General features: G+C 41.4%; 1 protein-coding gene across 2 annotated transcripts in view; it reads left to right on the top strand.

Annotated features, from left to right (window-relative positions):
* The window catches only part of ADAT2 (adenosine deaminase tRNA specific 2), a 48834-nt gene extending 33618 nt beyond the window's left edge, over positions 1 to 15216 (top strand). The window contains exon 6 of one of the 2 annotated variants that reach the window (XM_045499871.1): positions 14655 to 15216. In XM_045499871.1, coding sequence (XP_045355827.1) covers positions 14655 to 14821 — 167 coding nt within the window. In that variant the 3' untranslated portion in view covers positions 14822 to 15216. Of the gene's footprint in view, positions 1 to 6663; positions 6776 to 14654 lie in introns of those variants that run through there. The other variant, XM_045499872.1, reaches the window with a different exon arrangement.
* Positions 15217 to 19462: the final 4246 nt, after the last annotated feature.

Here is a 19462-nt window from a genome sequence, read left to right as displayed (position 1 = left end):
CAAGCTCTGAGCTTCCAGCACAGAGCCTGACGCGGAGCTCGAACCCATGAACTGTGAGATCATGACCTGAGAGAAGTTGGGCACTTAACCGACTGAGCCACCCGGGTGCCCTGAGAAACTTAAATTTGTAAAAGAAAATGCATTTGACATTAGTGGAAAGAAGGAGATGAAATCAGTGATCTCAATTGCAAAGCAACTGTTAGGTTATTTGATTGCAATCTTTCTTTTTTATTATGTCTGCTGAAATTCACAAAATTCTTTTTGTAATAAGAATGTTTTATTATTTTTTAAAGCTTTATTTATTTATTTATTTATACCCAACGTGGGGCTTGAACTCATGACTCCAAGATCAAGAGTCACATGCTCTGACTGAGCCAACTAAACACCCCAAGAATATTTTAAATGAGGACGTCTTACTAAAAATTAAAAGGAAGCCTCAAATAAATAACTTCTTTCTCTCCTGATCTCAGTAAAACTAATACTTAGATCAATTTAATTATATCTGATAAGAGAGATTTCTGGAAAAACAGGTCTGAGATGTTTCTGGTTTCAGGGATTACCTGTAGTGATCCAATAGGATGTATAATCTAGGTAGGTAGTCATTGGCCATAAAAGCAGAATTCTCTTGGGTTTCCATAGAGACATCTAGACTTAAAATGTTTTAAGCACTGCTGCTTTTAAAATGGGTGTCGGTAAAAATAGCAAAAAACCAAGGCTCTTAAAAAAATCATTAAAAAAATTTTAAAGTAGTAAAGTTCCTGGTTAAAAATCCACGTGGAAGCCAAAGCTTGTCCTCAGTCATTCTGCGTCAACTGGCCTTGAATAGCCTTGGGGAAAAGAGGCATCAAGAACTGGTTTCTCTGCCTTTTGGCAAAGGAGTGAGACTACACTGACTTCTAGAAAGACAACTGCCAACTATTTTCTTATTCCGTAAATTGTTAATTGTGTGTGGTGAAGAAAGGGGTGATGGGTGATGTTATTTTTATGGATAAGACTGGCATTAAGTTCTGGTGAAAGTTTGACATCTTTTGGATCTTATGTTTTTTCAGGTTGAGCTAATAAAAACAGGCTCCTGGGATTGTTTCACACCTTATTTTTAAGTGAATATTGAGCTAAACACCACTTGTTGATGATTATTAGGGAGATTTGTTGTGTGGTTGAAGAAGCATGAACTTATGAGTCTAGAACAGGAGTCAGCAAAATATGGCTCGTGGGTCAAGCCCAACCTGCTGCCTCTGTTGGTACCACTAACAAGTTAAAAATGGTTTTATGTTTTGAAATGGTTGGGGGGGGAAATCAAAAGAAGAATGTAGTGACCTGTGAACATCGTAAGAAATTCGAATTTTAGTGTCCACAAATTAAGTTTTATTAGAACACAGTCATGCCCTTTTGTTTTCGTGTTGTTTGAAGCTGCCTCTGTGCTACATTGCAGAGCTGAGTGATGGTGACAGACACCTATGGCTCCCAAAGCCTAAAGCATTTAAATATGTCTGGCTCTTTAGGAAAATGTTTTCTACCCCTGGTCTAGAGGATATAAAATGTTGAGGTTCATTCTCTAAGGTGCTTGTTACAGTTCTCTGACATTGGAACTGAATAATGTGGCTCATTGTGTAGTGGTGGTGAATTGCTTTAGTACCATTTTTTAAAAATTATTCATTTATTTTTTAATTTACATCCAAGTTAGCATGTAGTGCAACAATGATTTCAGGAGTAGATTCCTTAATGCCCTTTACGCATTTAGCCCACCCACCCTCCCACAATCCCTCCAGCAACCCTCAGTTTGTTCTCTTATAGTTTGTCTCCCTCCCTGTTTTTATATTATTTTTGCTTCCCTTCCCTTATGTTCGTCTGTTCTGTGTCTTAAAGTCCTCATATGAGTGAAGTCATATGATACTTGTCTTTCTCTGACTAATTTCGCTTAACATAATACCCTCTAGTTCCATCAATCTTGCAAGTGGCAAGATTTCATTCTTTTTGATTGCCAAGTAATACTCCATTGCATATATATACCACATCTTCTTTATCCATTTATCCATCAGTGCACATTTGGGTTCTTTCCATACTTTGGCTATTGTTAATAGTGCTGCTATAAATATTGGGGTGCGTGTGCCCCTTCGAAACAGCATTCCTGTGTCCCGTGGGTAAATGCCTAGTAGTGCAATTGCTGGGTCATAGGGTAGTTCTATTTTCAATTTTTTGAGGAACCTCCATACTGTTTTCCAGAGTGGCTGCACCAGTTTGCATCCCCACCAGCAGTGCGAAAGAGATCCTCTTTCTCTGCATCCTTGCCAAGATCTGTTGTTCTCTGAGTTGTTAATGTTAGCCACTCTGACAGGTGTGAGGTAGTATCTCATTGTGGTTTTGATTTGTATTTCCCTGGTGATGAGTGATGTGGAGTATTTTTCCATGTGTCGGTTGGCCATCTGGATGTCTTCTTTGGAGAAGTGTCTGTTCATGTCTTTTGCTCAGTTCTTCACTGGACTGTTTGTTTTTTGGATGTTGAGTTTGATAAGTTCTTTACAGATTTTGGATACTAACCCTTTATCTGATATGTCATTTGGAAATATCTTCTCCCATTCTGTTGGTTGCCTTTTAGTTTTGCTGATTGTTTCCTTCGCTGTGCAGAAGCTTTTTATTTTGATGAGGTCCCAATAGTTCATTTTTGCTTTTGTTTCCCTTTCCTCTGGAGATGTGTTGAGTAAGAAGTTGCTGTGGCCAAGGTCAAAGAAGTTTTTGCCTGCTTTCTCCTTGAGGATTTTGATGGCTTCTTGTCTTACGTTTAGGTTTTTCATCCATTTTGAGGTGTTTTTGTGTATGGTGTAAGAAAGTTAGTACCATGATTTTTTTGAAAAAGTCTGTTTATAAATATGAAAGAGAAATCCAAGATCCTAAAATACTTACTCTGATTTATGATATTTTGTGTGTGTGTGTGTGTTTAGTTTATTTATTTTTAGTTAGAGAAAGTGCAAATGAAGCAGGGGCAGAGAGGGAGAGAGAGAATCCCAGGCAGGTTCCACACTATCAGTGTGGAGTCCGACGTGGGACTGGAACTCATGAGCCGTGAGATCATGAACTAAGCAGAAGTCTAACACTTAACTGACTGAGCCACCCAGGCGCCCTTGACTTAGAATATTTTGTTTCCTTACATATACTTTAAGAGAATGGCAAGGAGAAAAGACAATTTATCAATTTTGTGGGGTAAGAATATATATTTTATTTATGATTGTCATATTAAAAATATTACCAAATACTTATTTGTAAGAAGTTACTCTAATGGCAGAATTGGACCCTTTTAAGTATTTATTTTTGAGAGAAAGAGAGCTCAAGTGGGACGAGAAGGTAGAAAGAGAGAGAGAGAGAGAGAGAGAGAGACTCTCAAGCCGACTCTGCACTGTCAGCACAGAGCCTGATGCAGGGCTTGATCTCACAAACTGTGAGATCATGACCTGAGCTGAAGCCAAGAGTCGGATGCTTGAGCCACCCAGGCAACCCTGGACCCTTTAAAAAAACCAAGACTCAAATAGAAACTATCTTCATACCGTTCCCATCACTGTGCCTTCCCCGGTTTTCTCTGTAACAGGCTTGGTAACCCTTTGGTACTAGAATTACAAACACTGAGTTTGAAGAAAAGACAAAAAATAAACACTTAATAGGAATTTTGGTTTTTTACTCACCATTGAGCTCAGGACAAAGCCTTTCATGTAACAGACAAATACTATGTGTAAATTCTACGTTGCATAGGAAAGCAGGATTTGGAGGAGACGTGGAGAAGGAGGAGAGGCTGGGCCCAGAGAGGCTGGTGGGGTTTGGAAAGTAGGTGGGAGGGTGAGGGGCAGGATATGCAGCATTAGAATAGAAGATGACAATCATGTGAAGACACAGGGAAGGGATGCTTGGGCCGAGTTATCATGAGTAAGATCTACTTTCCTGTGAGAAGGGGGTAATTTTTCCTTTCTTTTTGATGTGTGATTTCATACCTGTTCCCGGAGTATGTGTGTTTTGGGGTGGGGCATTGCCGGCGACAAACGTCTTGACACTATGGTCACTGAGGTACAGAGACAAATTACATCACTAGGCCAGATTTGAGCTAGGGGGACGGAGTGTGTCAATAATAGAAGCTAATATTCACTTAGAACTTGCCAGGTTCTATTCATCTGTTCCCTTATTAATCCTTGTAACAACCCTCTGAGTCAGTACTGTTATCATCTCTGCTTTACATCAAGGAAACTGAGGCACAGGGATATTATGTAACTTGCCCAGGGTCACAGAGTACTAAGTGATGATGTCAGTTGGAATGGATTAGGTTATGCCAAGGTAATACCCCTCAGGGTTTTAGTGCCTTAGAACAAAGTTTTAATTCTTTTATGCTTCACTTGTCTGTCTCCAGTCAGGCCAGGGGTCTAGGTTATACTGTACCATCTGGAATGTGGTTGAACGCCCTCAGTCACTGTGGTGGGAGAGGAGAAGATAGTGAATAATGCTCTATGTCTTCAGTCAGGGCTTTGCCAACTTGATGCGCATATGAATGACCCAAGGAACTCGTTAAATGCACATTATTATTCAGGAGGTCTGGGCTGGCATTTCTAGCAAGCCCCCAGGTGATTCCTACACTGCGGGACCTGGGACCACTCTTGAGTAAGGAGTCTGACTGGCTTTTGCCCAGAAGTGACACGTCATTTCTGCTGACGTAAGGCACATAGCTATGCCTGATGTCAAGGTGGCAGGAGATGTAATCTACCAGCTACCTCAGGAGGAGGAGAATTGAAATGTTTGTGAATAATCTCAGCGAAGAGCAGAAAATGTGAAGCCAGGACTCGATTTCAGACAGGCTGTTCCCAGAGTGTGTGCTCCTAGTCATCATACCGTATGTCCTAGATGTTGGTCCCCTTTCTACCGAGAAAGGACAGCATGATGGCACCTGCCATACTTGGTGGCCACCAGTCAGAGTAGCCCTTGAGACTGATCAGTCGCAGTTGACTCGTGTGACACCGATGCTGGGTGTCCCAGGCAGCTTAGTGTCAAAGGCAGCAGTTGTCAACATGATGTTGCAACTCTGAAGATGTTTTAATTCGTTTTTTTCATAATAATTTGCTGACGTCTATGAATTATTTCTTTTTGTTCAAAGCATACCTTAGTGCAGAATCAAGCCTTTCCCTCTTAACTCTCTCATCGAATATTCTGCCATGCTTTCTTGTTTTGGACAAGGGGTGTGGTTAAAGGCAGCATTCAGGGAATTGTGCATGATCCTGGGAACGCCCATGGGTGTGTGTCTGCACATGCACACCATTCATCATGTATGTTTGCCGGAAAGCACTGCAGTGGCCGCCCTGGAAGTGTCCTAGGCTTGTGGTCAGCATAACAAACACACTCCCAGATGGTGGTGGCTCAGAAGCAGCTTCTTTGCGACTACGTCCTGTCCGCCTAACTGGGAACTTCTGATGGATCATAAACAATTGAGAACTGGAGGAGTGAGTAGTAGATTCCAGGCTTACGCTAGCGTCTCTAAAAGGAGCACAGTGGACTGGGTTATGCACTTCCTCTGACCTTCCAGCGCCCACTCGTGTTCCTACCACAGCCCCCTTTGCTTTCGGTTCCTAGGCTGAAGTATACACAAACAATTCAGAAACATCGGTTTAGGGGTGCCTGGGTGTCTCAGTTGGTTAAGCGTTGGACTCTTGGTTTCATCTCAGGTCATGATCTCACGGTTCATGAGATCAAGCCCCGTGCCAGGCTCTGTGCTGACAGCATAAAGCCTGCTTGAGATTCTCCCTGTCTCTCTGCCCCTTTCCTGCTCATGCGCACATGCACTCTAAACAAACAAACAGATAAATAAGATTGGTTTAAGCAAGACCTCTCTCCACTTTATGGAAAACCCGATCTGCAAATGATACTTGGAATGATATAAGATTGTTGTTCTTCCATTAAAAAAAAAAAAAAAAAAATCTTCCCCCAAAAGAGAAACTGAAATAAAGGTACATTTCAGTTTTACATAATAATTACAGTTAAGATTTCAGAATTAACCCACTATGCTAGTTGCTTCAATCAGCAATTTAGTTAAACATGAGGGAGAAAATGGACCTTGACAGTTTTTCTTTTGGTAAAGTCAGGCTTGCCATGTTGAAAAATGCTTGCACCCCTGTCCACCTGTTCTGTTGTTCATCTTGGGGAGAGCTGGATAAACCCATTTGTTCCTCCAGAGACACTTTTGTCATGTAATGGACGTAGTTCAATTAAAATACGCAGATGAATGCCAAGTTAATAATTAAGGGAAAATAATAAAACAGAGTATTGCTATTTTTATTAACTACTTGGACCGGAACCCACAGTATGTTTTTTTTTAGATTAATGGAACAATTGGAATTCTACTGCTTGTTGTAATCCTAATCCCAGAAAGTATTGCCGATGATCTTTCTCGGCTTTGCATACCCTTTGGAAAAAGCCCGATCACTCCACCAGTAAGCCTGACTCCACATGAAAGTGCTTTCCGCTTTTATTTTTTTGTTTTATTTTTTTTAGCTTTTAATCTAGCCTGTACTGGCATTGATAGAAAGTCATTTCTCTCAATGACATTTCTATATTGGAGGGCTAAATAAGTTAAGGATGTCAGCTGGGTTTTTATATGGTCAATGTCACCATCCTGATTCAAATGCTAAACAATTTCAGGAAAGATTAAATTTCTTCTTGACCTGAGAGAAATCCCATCTTCTTAGTGAGAAGCTATGCTGGCAGGAAGCCAAGGGGAACGCAGCTCGCCGCTTTGAAGGATCTTCTCCTTAGGTAAGCCCACTACACTGCGCTGTGTTCTTTTATCCTAAGCACATCTTATCTACTTCATAAGCCTCAAGCATTATTTTACTCTTCCCTTCAAAGTCCTGCATTCTCCATGAAATCTTTTCCAACTCCTCCAGCCCACAACGATCGTTTTCTTCAAACTCCTACTTAGTGTCACATAGTTTAATCTCAATTGGTCTCTAATTATAGTAATTAGATCATAAGCTCCTCCAGAGCGAGGATTTAGCCCAATGCTAGGCCCAGAGGAGGTTTCGTGATGGCTTTGCGGTTCTGGATGGTTTCCAGTCAGCAGGACAAACGGGCGAATTAGCGCTACCAAGAGAACGCTGTCTGGGCTTCCTGAACCGTACGGACCTCAGTCTACAGGCACTTTTGCCAGGGCCAGGGCTGTCACTGCCAGATAGCCCGGCAGCCAAGGGAAGCATGACTTTGAGCCCCTGTGTTTTCCTCCAGCTCATCTCTTCTCATTTGGAAACTTACGTTTTGGACGTGGGCTTTGCGATTTCCCATTTTCAGGTTTGAGAAATCAGGAAGCAGTAGAGGGGCAGAGGTAGAAATTTTGTATGTGCTTTGCTAGGACCTAACTTTCTTGTGGAGGCATAACAAATAAAAGAGAGGACACGTTGCATATTTCAGAGCAACTGAAATGCTGTGTGGAGATTGATTTATAGAACTTTCTTGCTAGATTAGTCCAGAAACTGGATTAATATTTTAATCATATTCCCTTGAGAGGAAAAAGCAGCTGGTGAAATTGTTGGAAGTGACATGCCAATCTGCAGAGAAACCGAGTGTGGTTTGGAGACCACCATGGAAATAGTAACTTCAGTCATTAAGTGGGGAATGAAAGGAAGAAAGAAACCAGATAAGTTTTCCAGGATCAAGAAGTTATTTTTATTATAAACTAACCTTAGGGAGACCATAAGATTTATTATTATTTTAACATTTAAATTCAAATACTGATGGCTTTATCGTTTCACTGCTGATTACTCTTGGCAACAGCAGGGCTCAATGGGTGCGTAGAACATCCTTCATCTTTTTATTTTGCCGTTCGTGTATACAGGCTCCATTGTGCGGGCAAAACACGGCAATGAGCACACGGTGGCACAATTCATGTCTTGATACAGGATTTCTCTTTCCCTGTGGACCTGACTTCCCAAGACCTGAATTCTAGGACTTGCTACGAATTCACTGGCATCCTGAAATCAAAAGGAAGAGGTCTTTTTCTTCTTTTGCTCCCTTGCAGACCTGGATAACACCAAATCTTTACAATGGTCTCTAGCTGGCACGAGCATCAAGCGTCTGGCGTATAACGTGTTGGGCTCTGGGAAATGCAATCTACTGCTTGGGAACTGCCCTCAGATGGAAACTGGTGTTTAGATTATTACTGGGAATTTGTTTGTGCTTCTGAATTCTGTGGGATTAAGGCTGGTGCTGTGATATTCTCATGTGTTCTGTTGACCCTTAGGTATTTCTCAAAAAGAGGGAAATAAGAGTCTCAGGGTTGAAATAATCAAACTTTGGAGGTGCTAAGTAAGGCTCTACTCCGATTATACTGGCAGACGGCCCAGGGTGCAGCTGCTGATGAAGAATCCCAGATTCCACCCGAAGGCCCAAATACCACCTCTTCTGTCTGGAACTGAGTCAATAAAAGGAAATAGGGTAGGGCAGCATTTTGGACTGAAATTTCTCTGTGGGAGCAACAGATTGAATTGATAATGGGAGAAAGTTTGTATTGTTAACTTTTATAAGGTGGCCCAGTAAATTTCATGAATTTTATAGGACTGGCATATTATTCAGCCCATATTTTCATCTGGTGCTCATTCTTCATCCTGCTTGGTTGGATAGCATAGCTGAGCAGGGTCCAAGATGAGAAAGAAAGGTGAGGCTGACTGACTGTGGCATTGGGGCTAATGTAAGTAATGTCCTGACCTGTTTCAGCCCCTTCTGGAGGCCACAATAGAGAGGCATTCATAAAAGCCCAGAGGGGATGAAGTAGCCATCTCTTTGACACCAGGAAAATATGGGGAAAGAGAAGGTAAGAGAAAGTATGGAGGAGAGGGTTCTCTCCCATTCTCCCTTCCTGATGAAGACAGCATCACTGTGGCTCTGATGGTTAATTTTACCAGATTAATAAGAGAAATAGAGAAACAGGGAGGAATTTTGGTGTCTAAGGGAGGGCGAGTCACTTCTCTATTCATGCTATTCGTTAGTTAAGTGAAGAGCATTGATATGTGTCTGTGCTAATGGACAAAACTACACTGTGAAGTTAGAAGGCGCTTTGGAGTCTCATAAGAAGCTGGGGAAGATGGCTTGGAAGCAGCTGAGAAACACCACTCTTGGCATTTGTCCGAACCCTGTGTCCTCTCTCTCATAAGTGACTTTTCCTCACATTGGAATGGAACATCTGAAATTCAGTTTTTGATTTACACTGAGGTTGGATATGCGTAGTTCAATACCAAAAGGCTGTTTTGAATCAAGGCCTGGAAGCTCACCTTCCTTAGATAGTGTTCTGTATGGTCTAGCCTAGTTACAAATGAAGCTGACAGAACACCTGCTCGTTTGTTAGACTAACCAGTAATGGCTAATATTCATTGAGTCTTTATTGCATGCCGGGCACAGCTGTAAAGGCTTTGCACCTGTTACGTGATCCTCGCAGCAAACTTCGGACATTACTGTTCTTTTTCCCACGTAAGGAGTGAATTAATAGAGGTTCATAAGGTTTAATGTGCTCAAGATCACAGAGCTAGTCAGGGGCTAATTCCTACTTGGAATTTAAACCAGAGTTTAAAGTAGGAAAAGAACCAGAAGGATGGTGATTGTTGTTCCCGGCTCATCCCTTCACTGGAACAAAATACTAAAACTTGGGTTTATTCACGAGGCCAGCCTTTGGCATTTTTCAGTAGGTAGTGAATTTGCATGTCTTTTTCTACCCTGTGTGTGTGTGTTTGTTTTGTATTTAAAAAAATTTTTTTAACAAAGTGAATCTTCTCGAAGGAAGAGAACTGTTTTTCTTGTGAGAATAGATCCTAGGGTACTTACAAGATTAAAAAATATAATTGGACCATTAGCTTTATTCTTTACAAAAACTGGAAGTAAAATTGCATGATTTTGTAAAAAAATTTCAATGAGACATGTCCTGTGAAGGATCCACAGATGAACTGCCAATACCTTTGCATATTCTGTATTGTTTCTTCAAAATAATAGCACACGTTTTCACTACTGTTGTTATTATTGTCACCAGATATTGTGCTAAGTGATTTACATGTGTTTTCTCAAATTAATACGTATGCAATAGGTTTTGCCATCATATATCACATACCTTCTATCACAGCAATGCTCCATCACAAAAACCCACGAAAGCTCAGTGGCATACAAAAATAACTGTTTATTGTTTATACATCTAGAGCGATTGGCTAAACAGATCTGCCAATCTTGGTGCACTGGCTCGTGACCCATAGCGTTTGGCTGACTGAAGACTGATCCCGCCTGGCCCTGGCTCAGATGAATGGGGCAATGCAGCTCCTCCATTTGTCTCTTATCCTCCAGTGGGCTGGGCTGGGCATGTTCTGGTGGTGATTACAAAGCTGCAAGCTCTGAACAAGCCTGATTGCATAAATCCATTTCAACCTTCTGTCTGCAGTGCGTCTGTTAATATCTCATTGGTCAAAGCAAGTCATGTAGCTGAATGTAAGGATGCGGAATTCTGCACCCCATCCCTTGGAGGGGGGGAAGCACTGGAAAACATCATGGCAAAAGGCATGGGTATAGGCAGTGCTGCACAGTTGGGCCCATTTTTGCAATCAATCACATATTAAAAAAAAAAATTTAAAGTTTATTTTTGAGAGAGAGAGAGAGACAGAGTATGAGCGAGGAAGGGGCAGAGAGAGAGGGGCACATAGAATCTGAAGCAGGGTCCAGACTCTGAGCTGTCAGCACAGAGCCCAATGTGGGGCTCAAACCCTCAAACCACGAGATCATGACCTGAGCTGAAGTCAGATGCTCAACTGACTGAGCCACCCAGGCGCCCTCACATACTCTTTTTTAACAGACGAAGAACCTGAGACATGGGAGGTAAGTGGCTTACCTAGGGTCACATAGCTGTTAAATGACAGAGCTTGAATTTGAACCTGGGTTTATCTTTTCTCCTAGCTGGAGCTTTTAATAATGGTCTAAGATTTAGAAACCAGTTCTGCCTCCACTTCCTTTACAGATATGAACAATTTTTTCACTCCCTTTTAATGCATCTTCACCAATGAAGACAATATGCAGCTGTTGCTATTATAGAATGAGGCTGTGAGGAGTAATTAACATGAGCAAATTCTCTGAACAAGTGCTAGGTATTATGATCAAAGAAATACATAGACTTTTAAATCAGTGCTTGACCTCATTCTACATTTTGTAGTCTTTCAGATCTCTCTCACCTGCCAGTTTGGGAATGTACTGAGTGTAGAATCTCTTAATGCTCTTACTCCTCTCCCTCGCAAACCATCCTAGCAGTGCCCCAGTCGGCCTACATTCGCAGTAACTGTACATGAAGATGACACCCTGTACAGATTGCTTTTTCAAAAATCATAGTTGACAGTAGCATCTTTAAGATTGTCCAGAAAGTTGTACATCTTAGTAATTGGCAAATGTGGACTCTCAACTGGTAGAAAATCCAGTCTTTGTATCAACTGCCCTTTCTTTTTTAAACATTTTTTTAAAGGTTTATTTATTTTTGAGAGAGAGAGAGAGACAGAGCATGAGGAGGGGAGGGTCAGGGACAGAGGGAGACACAGAATCCGAAGCAGGCTTCAGGCTCCAAGCTGTCAGCACAGAGCCCGACGCGGGGCTCGAACTCACAGACTGTGAGATCATGACCTGAGCCGAAGTCGGATGCTCAACTGACTGAGCCACCCAGGCATCCCATCAACTACTCTTTCAATAGACCTGTCCTAGCCTAGTTTTGCTTTGTAACTTGCTGCTACTATTGTTATTCCTTTCATTAAGTCAATTTCATGGCAAGCGTTTTGAAGAAAGTTGAAAACTTTAATATACTTCTGTTGACCCTAGAAGCAGAACAGCAGGTGGGCATATTCAGACATGTTGCTTGCCAAAAATGCATTCCTAAATAAGAAATTCCATGGTGTACCCTTTGACTCTTGACCCCCTAGTCCTGTCCTAGAGCATTGACAATATAACAGAGACAACTTTCTGCTTTCAAAAAATTGAAAGCAAATCTTCTATGGAGCTCTGAGGACTGCTGACAGTCCATCAAGATCTTTATGAATGCCCCATGGGTCAGAAAGGTGTTGGGGATCTCTTTAGAAATTCAGAATTTGGAAGGCAGACCATAAATAAGAAAGAGGAAAAATTGGAGAGAGGCGATACTGTGTAGATGAAGGGACATTGGCTCTGAAATAAGGGAACAACCAAGGCTGATGAGTTTCAGTCAAGATACAAATGATTGACAAAGACTGAGAAATTCAGTTCAGATTCTTTGTGAACATAAAAAGTTTAGGAACTTCAGTATGTGCTGTATTCTCATCCTGTCACCTATCCCATATATGGAACTTACCTGTTCTCCCACAAGACCGTAAACCCAGTGAGGGCAGGAACTGTGTTTGTCTTGACTGTGTGTGTGTCTTGTCTGGTGTTATTATCACAGGATAGCCTGATGCAATGCACTGGTGTCCACTACAGAAATGTTTGTTAGTCAGCTAGTACTTTTGTTGTTTTCCTCTAGCAAAAACTCAGAAACTACCTTTATCTTGTACAACAAAGGAATAACCTATGAGTTGGATGTAATGTGGGAATTAAATAAAATATCGTACCAGCATTTAATTGTGTCCTGAAGGAAATGTTTCTCATTGTGGGGGAGAGGGAAGAATATCACTGTAAAACAAGGGACTTGTCTTCTCATTGTAGCCCTGGTTTTGATCTTGGTCACATGACCGAACAGCAGCTTTCCCACGGACCTAATAGGAATAACAAATGATGTGTTGTATTTGAAAATGCTTTAGAAGTACAAATTAATAATAGGTAGTATCATTGTATAAGACATAAGTTAAACTGCAAAGTGGAAGAGCCGGGGAAGGTGCCCTGTCTTTTGTCTTTTTCATCTTGCACACAACTCCTGTCCCTAACTTAGTGCTTGGTTAATAGTTGGTACTCAGAATGTGCTTATGGAGTGAATGCATGATCTTCAACTGCAACATGGAGTCATGCAGATGATCTCGGGGGCTATTCCTGTTTCTTTGTTTATAGGTGAGGATTTTCATATATTATTGCCATGCAGTTGCGTTGTTAAATATTTATGTAAGATACATAGAGTCATAAGACAGTGTTTCTGTCCTTAAGAAACTTTCTCTCTCATTGGTTCACAAGACTTACTTAGCCCCTTTCTCCTCAAATTAAACAGTAATAAAAGGCAACAGGAGAGTTTATTTGGATGTAAGGGAGAAATATTTACTCTGGCCAGCTTAAGGGGGAAAAATGTGCAGCTCACAGAAACGAAGGAAATGGGAAGAGCCAAGTCCATCCAAATCTTGTACCTCCCAGGGTCCAGGGGGTGCACTAGGACACAGGCTTACCAGGACTCTAGAGCCTGGCTGGTTTAGTTCCATCCATTTTCTCCTTCAGTCACTCCATTCCAGATTTACATTCCTGGGAGACAGTGTCCAAGGGGCATGATGAAGCGTACATACTCACACCTTGGCCAAGAAAGAACAGCTAGGCAAGACTGCATGTGGTGCGGACTGTGTAGCTCCCCGAAGCACAATTCAGGTGCACCTCTGGGACGCAATGGGTTCTATTGACAGTGTTACAAGAATTCAGAGAAGAGAGATTCTGGTGAGACTTCACAGATGCAAAGGGGCTCAAGCTGGACCTTTAAAGATGGGTAGGAGTAGGGGTGCTTGGGTGGCTCAGTCGGTTAAGCATCTGACTCTTGGTTTCAGCTCAGGACATGATCTCGTAGTTCGTGAGTTTGAGCCCCGCATTGGACTCTGTGCTGACAGCACGGAGCCTGCTTCGGGTTCTCTCTCTCCCTCTCTCCCTTCCTCTCTGTCTGCCCCTCCCTTGCTCGCTCTCTCTGTCTCTCTCAAAATTAAACTTGAAAAAAATTTTAAAGATGGGTAGGAGTGAGATAAATGAAGAAGAGGAAAGACTTCGGGTGGGGCCACAAGAGGAGTAAAGGTTTCGAGTTAAGATTGAGCCCAATGTGTTCACCAAAGGCAGAAGTGACGGAGACAGAGAAGACAGATGTTAATAACCTAGCTATTTCTGTGGAGATGTGAGGATAGATAGCAGGTTTAAACAATAAGCCAGTGATTCAGGCAGGGAAACAGTAAGTGTAGAGCTAATTGTACAGAAAATATTCAGGGAAAGCATAAGGGAGGCCTATGTTATTTTGAAAGAAGACCAGAAAAGTAAATGGTACATTTACTTATCAGGGTATGAGATTGAGAATCCAAGTGAAGGGGAGAATCTTGAAGGAGAGAGTATTTGTACAAAGGCTGAAGGACAGGGTGGGGACTGGATGGGGGTGGAGACACCAGCATAAGGGTTTTGATGACACTTGTTCTAAATATACTAGATCTTAGCAACATAAGGTAGTGAAGGGAGCACTGTTAGATGAGACTCAGAGATGAAGACGCTTTAGAACAACCAGTGTGGCCCCGGCCACAGTGCTTAGGAATTAACAAGGGGTCAGTGAACGATTACAACAACTTGGTTAAAGTTAGCATGAATTTGAGCAAAAGTTTCCAGATGACTGGATGGAAACTCCTTTTGGTTAATATTCAAAAGCTAGGGTTTCTGAAACTTTGGAGCAGATTTTAAAGATAAGAGAATTTATTCAGGAATTTAACTTTTGTTCCTAGACTTAAAGGATTATTGGAAATACTTGGAAGACAGCAGATTGGCATACCTCATGATGATTTGCACCCCTTATTTACTTATGGAGCAGTTGCCACAGAAGCCTCTTGATCTTATATCCTTTTCAAAAAATAAATGTATTACTAGAAACACCAGACGTTTCAGTGTTTGACTTAGCACTGAAATAGCCCTGAATAGAGTACGTTTAGCCATTTTCAACCTTCTTCTGTGCTTCTCCAGTATTTATGCTGGAGTTACCTCAAAAATGGATTCAAGGAGAAAGCATGAATCTACAAGCAATCCTTAACCTCAAATATTTGATTTATGTCATCACATTTAAGTAGTTCAGAATCTGCTTAGAAAAGACAAGCTGGGGAGTTTGGCTTCTCTTTACCCCTTTGAAAGAGTCAACCTTTAAGGCTTATTAGTGAGCCAGATTCTCCCCACCCGTAAGCCATTCAGCAGTGGCCCTTTCTCAGTTTGCTTAAGGCAGTGTACAAATAACTGCTTTATGTCATAGACCTGCTTCTACAAAATTAAAAGTAAACCAAATGCTATTTGCTCCAAGAAAAAAAAAAGGCCCTGTGAATCATGTCTTCATAAAAATAGTCACTTATTATGTATCCGTTTTATAAGTTTAACATTTCGTGTATTGGATTTACTTACAGTGAGGTACATCAAAACCTTATAGACACTGTCTATGGGGTATCTGAGTCGTCTTAAAGGGGACCTTTAGTGTGCAGCGTTTAGTTGCTCACAAGGAATAATCTAGTTGTTGGTGGGGCTGATCATAACCTCACTAACAGCTACTGAGAATTCTATAAGGTAAGTTCTCTACAAATATTGTTTATTGAATATAATCATAATAGAGATAGGAATGTAAATAATCAAAAGCAATCATATAGAGTAGGTATTATTATGGCAGCCTACTTTACATATGAGTAAACTGAGATTTAGGAAGATTAGGACATCACACAACTAATAAGTAACAAGGTCAGAACTGAGCTCACATGTGGATGGTTCCAAAGCCCATGCTTTTACCACACATTATCATTTCCTGATTTATTAAGTGCTCCCATATGTGACATTATGCTAGGCTCTCTTCACCAGCAGCCTGCACCCTTCCTTGTTGGTTCCTTTAAGTTTTCCTTCCTTCCTTCCTTCCTTCCTTCCTTCCTTCCTTCCTTCCTTCCCTCCCTCTTTCTTTCTTTCTTTCTTTCTTTCTTTCTTTCTTTCTTTCTTTCTTTCTTTCTTTCTTTCTTCCTTTCTTTCTTTCTTTCTTCTTTCTTTTTAGGAAGAGAGAGAGAATGTGAGTGGGGGTGAGAAGCAGGAAAAAAAAAAAGAGAGAGAGGGAGAGAGAGAGAGAGAGAGATTCCGTGCTCTGTGAGGAGCCCAATGCAAGGTTCAATCCCATGACCCTGGGATCATGACCTCAGCCGGAATCAAGTGTTGGTTGCTCAACCTATTGAGCTACCCAGGTACCTCTGTCTTTAATATATTTTTTAAAATGTTTTATTTAGTTTTGAGAGACAGAGAGGCAGAATGTGAGTGGGGGAGGGGAAGAGAGAGAGGGAGACACAGAATCCAAAGCAGGCTCCAGGCTCCGAGCTATCAGCACAGAGCCCGACGTGGGACTTGAACTCACGAACCGCGAGATCATGACCTGAGCTGAAGTCGGACTCTTAACCGACTGAGCCACCCAGGCACCCCTTTAATATTTTTTTAATTAAAAACGTTTAAACTTTTTATTTTAAATTAATTTTAAGCTTAAAAGTGTTGCACAAACAGTACAAAAAATTTCCTGTATATCCAGAGTCCTCAAATGTGAAAACTTACATAACCACAGCACAATGACCCAAATCAGGACATTAACATTGATACAATTCTATTACATAATCCATAGACCTTACGTGAATTTCACCAGTTTCTCCATAAATGTCCAGGATCTAACCCAGGCTGACATGCTGTATTCAGTTGTCCTGTCTCCTCGGTCTCCTTCGTGGCCAGCCCTGTACTCATACGACCCTGAGAGGAACATCTCTTCCCATTTGGCATCCTGGCCACTTTGCTTGATTCATCCCTTCAATCTAGAACAATTCCTTAGTCTTTTTTCATCTTTCATAACCTCAACACTTTAAAATGAAGTACTAGTCAGTTATTTTTGCAGAATGTCCCTCATTTGGGCTTGTCTGATGTTTCTTCATAAGTAAATTGGGGTTGTGCGTTTTTGGTAAAAATACGATGGAAGTTAAATTGTGTTCTTCTCCGTGGGTCAGACCAAGAGGCACATGATTTGTCACATGACTGGTGGTATTAACTGTGATCATTTGGTTAAGGTGGTATCTGCTAGATTTCCCTACTATGAAGTAAGTATTTTCCTCTTTAATGAGTAAGTATTTTCTAGGGGACTACTTTGCAACTATGTAAATATCCTGTTTCTAATAATACTTTCGCCGTGAATTTTTATCACTCATCGATAATTCCTGCCGAAAACTGTCATTACTATAGTATTTTAAGATGGTGGCATTCTTTTTCCATCATTACTTATACATGTATTAGTTAGACTTTCATTGTAAAGAATAGCTTTCTCTTCTTCCCTGTTTACTCAATTATTTATTTATATAGGCATGGACTCATGGATATTTACTGTATTCTGTGGGGTGTATTCACATCACTGGTTATTTTGTTTGTTCATATTGTCCCCTATTTGGCCAAAAGAGCCCCTTCAAGTTTGGCTGCGATCCTTTTGACATGTTTCCCATCATTTGTTTTAAAACACTTACTTTCTGGCACCCCAAGATGTTCTAGGCTCATCTTGTACGTTCTCTGCTCAGCCATGGCATGACCAAGCCTTGGTTCCTTTTGTTGGAGAATGGTATTCAGGGACCCAGATCTGGGCACCAGGTGCACTCATTGCTTGGAATTTGTTACTATGAAGTCAGGTTTATTGTTTGTGTTCTTTGCCAGTTATTAATATATTGTTCCTTACCTAAATTCACCCTTTGTTACCTACACTGCAATGATGGAGCTGGAAGTTAAGCCTTTCTCCTTCACAGAGAGCATGATGTTATGATTTCCCAGGTAAGGGCACTGGAGGGACATTATAGGTGAAAGGCGCTTCTCCTCCCGGCTCTACTGTGCTGCTGTTTTGTTATCTCCTCACTCCTACCACATGGCTGCCAGCAGCATGTGGAAAAATCCAGTGCTGCTCTGCCCCAGCTACTTGTCCAGACCACATAGTCACTGGGTGAGCTCACAGCCTTGGCCCCAGTCCAGTGACCACCTCACTGTGGCGCTCCCAACGTGGACATCACCCTGGGCCTCATGCTGTTCTTCTGGTGAGTAGGCTTCCAGTAGCCCAACACCTTCTGTGTGCCTGTCTGTTGTCCTGGCCACATCTACCCCAGGGGAGTGCTTTTGGCTTGTCGGCCCTGGCTGCAATTCTTTCCTGCCAGCTTCGGCCTGCCTGCACCCCAGAAGGGTATTTCCTGCTTGCTTGGTGACTGTGGAGCTGCTCTGGCCCAGGCAACCCACTAATTTTTAGCATTCACTGAATGTCTCCATCTACCACACCCTCTCCAGTGAGATCTGAATCTCACTCACCCTTGGGGAGAGGCCCCTTCCAAGTTTGTTCATTCCTCAGGCTGTCTCTGCCTTAAAGCATTCTTCAGAGTTCTCTGTACACCTTTACAGTTGGAGTTTATATTAAATTTCCCTGTTCAAATCACTGCATGATTTCTACTTCCTGATTTGACCCTGACTGATACACACTCCATATTGGATTCTCTTTCCCATCCTTGCTGATTTTATTTATCTACATATCCTGAGTAAGTGAATCACTACTCTGGTCGCCAAAAGTCCAAACTATATAAAAAGACTTACTAAGAAAAGCCAGTCCCCTGTCCTTACCATCCATTCTATCCTGTTCTCATTCCCCCATCCTTTCCAACTCATTCCACCTACTCCTTGTTTCTATCTCACTAGTTCTTCTTTGCACTATTGAGAAGACACCTGCATAATTTCTTATTTCCTTGTCCACAAAGGGAAGCATCCTACTGATACTCTTATATTTTGCTTTTTTTTCACTTAACAATATATCCTAGTAAGCATACCACACCAGTTCATAGGAACCTTTTCATTCTTTTTATAGCTGCATAATACTCCATGGCCTGAGTGTACTATCATTTATACAACTGTTGTCCAGAGGATGGGTATGTAAGCTCTTTCTGCAGAATGCTGCAGTGAATAATCTGTGCATACGTATTTTTGTATTTTTGGGGATGTATCTTCAGGGTAGATTCCTAGAAGTGGGATTGCTCAGTTGAAAAGTAAGTCCATGGATTGCTTTGTTAGTCATTGCCAAGTTCCCCTTTCAAAGGGCTGTGCCAATTTGTATTCCCACCAGCCATGCGTGACGGTGCCTGTTTTCCCCAGCCTTGCCAACAGGATGTGTTGTCATACTTTAAAATTGTTGCTTATCTGATAGGTGAGAAATGGTGTAGTTCTAACTTGTGTTTCTTTAATTATGAGCTATTTGAATATCTTTTCACATGTTTAAATGCCATCTATATGTGTTTAAGTGAATTTTCTGTTCCTGTCTTTTTCCCATTCTGTTGATTTTGGTTATTTCCCTCCTTTTTGAGAATTCTTTAAATATTGAGGGTATAGCACTGTGTCTATGGTATAAGTTACACACATTTTTCTCAGTGTGTCGGTTGTCTTTTGACTTTGTATATATGGTGCTTTTGCCATGCAAATGTTTTTATATTTTTATGTAGCCACATGTATTGATCTATTCTTTCATTTTGTCTGG

The sequence above is a fragment of the Leopardus geoffroyi genome, chromosome B2, assembly GCF_018350155.1.
Source record: "Leopardus geoffroyi isolate Oge1 chromosome B2, O.geoffroyi_Oge1_pat1.0, whole genome shotgun sequence".
NCBI lineage: Eukaryota > Metazoa > Chordata > Mammalia > Carnivora > Felidae > Leopardus > Leopardus geoffroyi.
The sequence above is the reverse complement of the archived record's forward strand: the minus strand, read 5'-3'. Positions and strand labels throughout refer to the sequence as shown.